At 33.7% G+C, this 7,042-nt stretch overlaps 1 protein-coding gene across 1 annotated transcript; it reads left to right on the top strand.

Annotated features, from left to right (window-relative positions):
- Nucleotides 1-690: 690 nt before the first annotated feature.
- LOC140890972 (3-hydroxyisobutyryl-CoA hydrolase-like protein 5) lies at nucleotides 691-5,210 on the top strand. The gene is made up of 16 exons (XM_073299165.1): nucleotides 691-832; nucleotides 1,286-1,330; nucleotides 1,488-1,571; nucleotides 1,670-1,738; nucleotides 1,820-1,883; nucleotides 1,992-2,065; nucleotides 2,152-2,235; nucleotides 2,480-2,564; nucleotides 2,818-2,903; nucleotides 3,161-3,282; nucleotides 3,355-3,421; nucleotides 3,502-3,600; nucleotides 3,808-3,909; nucleotides 4,008-4,049; nucleotides 4,838-4,944; nucleotides 5,053-5,210. The coding sequence occupies exons 2-16, from the start codon at nucleotides 1,298-1,300 to the stop codon at nucleotides 5,096-5,098; spliced, it is 1,164 nt and encodes a 387-aa protein (XP_073155266.1). The 5' UTR covers nucleotides 691-832; nucleotides 1,286-1,297; the 3' UTR covers nucleotides 5,099-5,210.
- The last annotated feature ends 1,832 nt before the right edge of the window (nucleotides 5,211-7,042 follow it).

Raw genomic sequence — 7,042 nt, 5'->3', positions numbered from 1 at the left:
ACCGATTTTCTCAATTTCTAAAGATATTTGAACAACTTAGAAGTGCGAAATCAGTTCAAACATCCATATTCTCTAGGGTACGCCACCAAAGCAACAAAAATAAAAAAAATTCCAAATATAAATATTTGCCTATCACTTTTAATTATTTATAATTCTTCAGAGTTCCACTTTCCAATATTAACTAAATAATAAGATAAACTAGAAATGATCACATTTTTTGAATAAATAAATATCGTTTTTTAAATATATTGTAATATTTAAAAAAAATTGAAATAGAACAAGTAGAAATTATATGTATATATATATTTTTGGGAGTAATAAAGAAAATATTTAAAATGATAAAAAAAAAAACTTACAAAAATCTTACGATGAAATGCACAATCATGCAATATAATATAGGAGAGAGAAAATTAAAAACCATTTTGAGAAGAAGACAAACATAATTGTGGAGGATAAATATGTAAATATACACATATAAGAAGCTCAAACAAAGAAACAATGTGTGTCAGGGAGCTCAAATGCATGTTTACTGATGAGGGACTGAGAAGAAATTTATGTTTACTTTAGGAAATTTTATGACAATTTCCAAAAAAAAAAAACGGCACAACTTACCTGCCTATATCAGTTTTCTAAAAACAAAAAAAATGAAAATGATATAAATACATCTTGAAAAACCAGTTTGAAGTTTTGGTTGGCCTAACCTACTCGCCCGGGGTTTGGTGGATCTTCTTCTCCACTCCATTAAAATGATACCCACCCACTATAACATTTTCATTCATTCTAGAGAGGAACCACCAGCCAAATAATAATTTCTTCTTCTTGCTGGCAAAGGGTAACTAACTTGACTTCGTAATTCAGTTGATCTAAGATTTTTTTGAAGCTGTTCTTCCGTTTCATCTTATTCTTGTAATTTTCATGCCCGATGTATTTCGAGAAAATGGGTCTCGTTTTATCTTAGTTATTTAATTGGGTGTTTGCTTTTGGCGTTCTTGAATGGGTTCCTTAGTTCGATTTTTTTTTTTGCTCAATATCTGGTCTTGGTTGGAGGCTGGTGTTGGAATACTGTCGAAGATAGATTATATTTTCGTGTCTTGAGTGGATGTAGTTTAGCCTAGTAGATTATGTAATAACGTAACGTTGTTAGAGATGGTAGTTTTGAATCCTGAGAAGATGTGAACATTTTTTATTCTTAGATGATAAGTTAAGTTTTGCCTTCATTTTGCAGCAGCTTTGTCTGCATTTCCTTCTGTTGGCTTCTAAGTTTCTTGTTTTTTATCTTTCTCAGCTGAGGATACATATGGCTCAAGAGATTGTGAAGGGAGACGAAGGGGTAAGCTTTCAGCTCTCAGATTGTAAGATGAATCTGATTGATTTACCATGTGTATCTTTTACCAGTAATTTTATTTTCAGTTAGCACATGGATTAGTTATTAATATCATGCCTCCCCTCCAAATTCGCTTACCTTGGAGTGATTGAATTGGTTTTAGGTTGTTCTTACCGAGGAAATCGGTTTTGTCAGATTGATTACATTGAATGAACCACGTCGATTGAATGTCATTACTTCCGATATGGTATCTTCAAAGCATCAGTTTTTTAGTTTTTGTTTTCTTTTACAACTCGAATTCTTTATTTTCTAAAGTTGATGAAGAATTATCTTGGTTTTCTTTAGGTTGCTTTGCTAGCTAAGTTTCTGGAAAAATGGGAAAAAGATGATACGGCAGCGCTTATAATATTCAAGGTTAAATTCAGAGTGATCTCAGAGGATGTTAACTTGATTCAAGAATTTAAATGTCTTTTTTAAGTTTCTCATGTTTTTCAGGGATCCGGTCGCGCTTTTTCTGCTGGTGGGGATTTGAAAACGTTCTACAATGGAAGGATGTCAAGTAGGTGGATCATAATTCATGAAAGAATGTGATGCACGCCTTTTGTAGCTTTGAGATCCCTAGAATTTCACTTGGGACAATTTTCTCCTGTTTCCTTTTTGCTATCAGAGGACCCTTGTGTTGAAGTAGTTTACAGGATGTATTGGCTTTGCTATCATATCCATACACACAAGAAAACACTGGTATAATCTATGAAAGAAAAAACATCATACTTTTAGTTTATCAGTAGAGTTTATGATGTAGAGCTTGGGTTTTTTTATGTTGCAAGGTTGCTTTAGTTGATGGAATTTCCATGGGTGGAGGCGCATCCTTCGTGGTCCCGATGAAGTTTTCTGTTGTAACGGAAAAAACTGTGAGTACCTGTATCCCGTGCTTTTGTCCTTAGTTTCTGATATATATATTGAGTCCAAGGGCGTGCTTCGTAAGGGCAAGAGCGTCCCCTCACATGGAAAAGAACTTAAAATTCATGTGTGGTTGCAAGTTTCACCACCACAACATACATTAAATCACTCTCTCTACTTGTCTCGCCCTGTCTCCAGTTTCCTGGGTCTGCTCATTGAGTCATTGTGGCTTGTCTTCTTATGTGTTTGCAATAGGTTTTTGCTACTCCAGAAGCAAGTGTTGGCTTTCATACAGACTGTGGATTTTCATACATGCTTTCCCGCCTTCAGGGGCATTTAGGTAAGCCATATTGGGAGCAAACTCTAAAACAGGAAATTGTACTTCCGTGCTTATTCCTCAACAGAATTCGTCTTAGGAGGGCAAAAATAGAAATTTAAACGGAATTAATTTTTTATTTTATATATATAGAAAAATATACTCTATTGTATGAAAATACAAAACTTTTCGGAAGGGGGAGGTGACCGCCCTTTCGGCCACTACTTGGCTTCAATAATGCACAAATGAGTGGCTGATAATGTATGTGTTTGTGTAGGGGAATTTTTAGGCTTAACTGGGGCAAGGCTGAATGGTAAAGAATTGGTTGCAACAGGTTTGGCTACTCATTTTGTGCCATCTGAGGTTAGATCTCCATGCTTTTATATGCTTCCGAAGTATTAGGCATGGGTTTCAATACCTTTTGTCACGCCTCTGGGCCTATATTGTCATTGCATGGAATGTTGCCTCATATTCAAAATTCAGCTTCTTCTCTGATAAAAACTCAGAATATCCAATTTACAACTGCACCCTATTGATTTTAAGGCACTGGTTATGCTGCAGATTAAAATTTTTCACACCATATCTTTGTATTAACTTTATACATGCCATTTTTTGCTTAGAAATTGCCTGAGCTAGAGAAACGCCTGATAGGTTTGAATAGCGGGGAAGAGAATGCTGTCAAACCAATCATCGATGAATTGAGTATCACCTCTCAGATTGATGAAAACAGTGTCCTGAACAAGTAATTATAACAAACATCGAAATATTTTTTCATTTAAGAAGCCTCAGAATTTACGAGTTGTTTCCTATGTAGTGCAAGATTTGCAGTCATTGACGAGTGTTTTTCTAAAGATTCAGTGGAGGAGATCATATTATCACTTGTAAGTGATTTTATTTTTTCATCTTATATAGGTTTTTCTATAATTTTTAATGTCTAGGGGATCTACACGTACATTTTTAGGAAGTTGAAGCAAGCAAAGAGGGGAATGGTTGGATCATTCCGTTCCTCAAAAGCTTAAAGAGATCATCCCCTACCTCCTTAAAGATAATACTACAGTCGGTAATGATTCTGCCAAGCCTCACTTCTGCAGCAGTATGATTGGGATCAGTTTGAAATTTATACACGTAACAGCTATCTAGTCAAGGCAAAAGAAATCAGGGTCTTGGGCAATTTCAGATGATTTTTTTCAAAGAAAAAAAACCACTAGTCTATAGTCTTTCAAGCTTCAAAATCTTGTCCACTTATGGTGCTTGTGAAAATCTGTAGATCCGTGAAGGAAGGAAGCAATCTCTGGCTGAATGCCTAAAGAAAGAGTTCAGAATCACAATGAACATTCTTAGGACCATGATATCCGGAGATGTTTACGAGGTATGATTTACAAAGCAACTTCTCCTGATATGAAGTGTACTCCAATAGTTTTCGGTGTATCTAAACGATCCCCTTTTTCAAAACTTTCTGTTACAAAGGGTATCAGAGCTTTTACAATTGACAAGGACAACGCCCCAAAAGTATGCCTCTCTCTATCTCTCTCTATATGAACGTATATCACCAAACATTTGTAGTTCAAATCTTTTCTCCCATGCTAGATTGTTCAATTGTTGATTATATGTCATACGCCTTACATGGTCAATCAGGCCATGATTCATGGTAGGTGTAATCAAACAGATGAAAAATATACGATGGATGCTGCAGAAAAATAACATTCGCAGTTGAGAGTAGGGGTGCAAACGAACCGAATCGAGCCGAATAATGATAAAATTTTAAGGTTCGAATTCGGCTCGATAAGAGTATATTCGAGTTCGAGCTCGAATTCGAAATTCGATAATTTCAAATATTTTGGCTCGAGCTCGGCTCAAAATGAAGTTCGAGTTCGAGTTCGGTTCGAAATATTCGAACCTATTCGTGAACTATTCGGATATTATGGTTCGAAAAGCTCGAAAAGTTCGAAAAAGTTCGAAATGTATATATATATTTATTATATAATTATATTATATTAATTAAATATTAAGGTTCTCGAACTATTCGCGAACTATCGAACAGAGTAATTTCGGCTCGAGCTCGGCTCGAAAAAAAGTTCGAACATGTTCGAATTCGGCTCGAGTTCGATAAGCTCGAATACGTATCAAATATTTATCAAGCGGGCTCGTAAAGCTCACGAACATGTTCGGTTCGTTTGCACCCCTAGTTGAAAGTATATGCTACTGTAGAAATGAACTTCCGAATAAAACTATCAAGAACATCAATTGGTATCTCGTCTCCCTTAACCCGCCACCTTATTTTCTCAAAATAACTGCAGTGGGAGCCCCTGAATCTTGAAGCTGTAAACATTGACAAAATCACCGAGGTATTCCGGCCATTTAAAGAGGATTTGGAGCTCAAGATTCCAAATGAAGAAGACCGCAGGTTGCTGTCTGCATATTGCTCTCCCTTTCACTTCCCCCTTCCCATAAGCTTCTTTTCTTACAAGTTACAATTAACTAATCTTTTCTATATTATTTGATTTATTCACAGGTGGCAAGGAAAATATGAAGGCTCATCCTATGCAAATTCTGTGTAAATGAAAACTTGGTCACTGGCTTTCTTATCTGAATTTTTTTGGATGTTATGAAACTGTTGATTCTAAGAAATTTAAAGTTTGAGAATGGTTCAAATAAAATAAATAGTTAATATTTTAGAGTTATTCAAACATATGCTAATATGGGTCCAATTCTCCAATTATATATCTTGAGTAAATTTAACTAGATTGTTTGGACGAATATTTTAAAAATATTTTTAGTGTTTTATAAGTGAAAATAATTTTAAGTATGTGTTTGAATAAAATATTTGTAAAACATTTTTCAAAAATATTTTTAAAGAAGTGTTAGTACAGTTTTTACAGAACAATTGAAATGTATTTATTTTTATTTTTTTTTTATGTTTTTACAATTTAAAAAACGCGGTTAAAGATAATTTACATATTTTTACAGATTAGTTATTCAAAATTTTTCTTAATTTTTTTAACTATAGAATTTTTTTTTCGTTATAATATTTGTCTAAACATTTTTCAACTTTAAAAAATATATATTTTTATAAAATAGTTGCCTAACCATATATTTATTTTTAAAAAATATTTAATATGATTTTCTTTAAAAAAAATCACTTTCATAAAATTGTTTTATACGTACTTGTCAAAATGGATCATTGCAAATTTTATTACTTTTAATGACGTATAGAGGTTAGAGTCGTACACTTTTATAATTTTATAATCTATATTATCTTGTAAAAGTTGAGAGCCCTTTAAAAACCGTTTTTCTTAGTCTAATATGGGATACCATGTTTTCTTGATCATTTTATCCTCTGGCTTCACACATTCGTCTTTGTTTTTATTTATAATTTATTCCTCATTCCCCCGATCTCACTCCACTTTTCCAATTATTATCCCACTACACACCCACTTCTTCTTCCACATTTTTTTAAACAAAAAAAACTACATCAATTATCTAACCCACTAGGCACTAACTCAATTATATTTATCCTCACGGATTTTCAATTTCATCATATTTTTCATTTGATTTCTAATTTTTCAAATGATTTTTTTCTCCAATAACATGTTGATCAGAAGTGATAAGAAAGTGATCGTAGCAGAAAATATTTCGTTACACACGGCCAAGTTTACTAGTTATTATTATTATTATTGGTAAAGCTAAAGACTTTTATAAACTCTACAATGATATGCAAATTAAATTTTTGTAGAGTTAAAGATTCAAGTGATGTTTAAACTTGAATTTTTAAAACTTGATAAATATATATAGGTATCCAAATTTTTTATAGATTTTCAATGATTCTTATAGAATTATTTATGTACAAACCTTAAAACACTATTTATAACAATAAAAAAAAAAAAGAATAAAAAATTGTCTTATATTCGCCCTTGAGATTTTGCTACACTTATAATTCAGCAGATATCCTTCTACCTCATATATCTTCTACTCTCAGATCAAAGACGGTGTTTTTCTCGTCTCCAGACAGATCGAGAGTTGTTATTTTTCAAAGGTATATATATTGGAATATATTCTATATCTTGGAATATATTCTATATTATCTTCTGTATATTTTGAATTTTGTATTTTCCTTTTATCTCTTAGCTTTTCTAGTTGTATATAAACTAGTCTTGTATTCATTCTTGGAAATATATCAAAACAATATTATTCCATCGGTTTCTACATGGTATCAGAGCCTTTGGCATACGCCACTAAAATATCCTTAACCCTAGCCGCTGCCGACCTCCCTCTTCGTCGAGCCGCCGCTGCCATTTTTCCATGGCCGCCGCCGCCACTCCAGCTGCTGCCCCTGCCACTCCGATCTCCTTCAATGCTGCTGCTCATGCGCCTTTGAAGCTCACCTCCTCCAACTTTCTCTCATGGCGTCTGCAATTCACGACCCTTCTTACTGGTCATGATCTGCTTGGATTTGTTGATGGTTCTCATCTCTGTCCAGCCAAATTAGTTACAACCGATACCAC

Source organism: Henckelia pumila, chromosome 3 (genome assembly GCF_033568475.1).
Source record: "Henckelia pumila isolate YLH828 chromosome 3, ASM3356847v2, whole genome shotgun sequence".
NCBI classification, from domain to species: Eukaryota; Viridiplantae; Streptophyta; class Magnoliopsida; order Lamiales; family Gesneriaceae; genus Henckelia; species Henckelia pumila.
Note: the sequence above shows the minus strand (reverse complement) of the source record. Positions and strands in the feature narration are given on the sequence as shown.

Excerpts from the sequence above, each read along its gene's own strand:
- LOC140890972 (XM_073299165.1), top strand. The coding sequence starts at position 1,298 with ATGGCTCAAGAGATTGTGAAGGGAGACGAAGGG. Across the intron at positions 1,331-1,487 it reads TTGTGAAGGGAGACGAAGGG|GTTGTTCTTACCGAGGAAAT; the intron begins GTAAGCTTTCAG and ends AATTGGTTTTAG. Across the intron at positions 2,565-2,817 it reads CCGCCTTCAGGGGCATTTAG|GGGAATTTTTAGGCTTAACT; the intron begins GTAAGCCATATT and ends GTGTTTGTGTAG.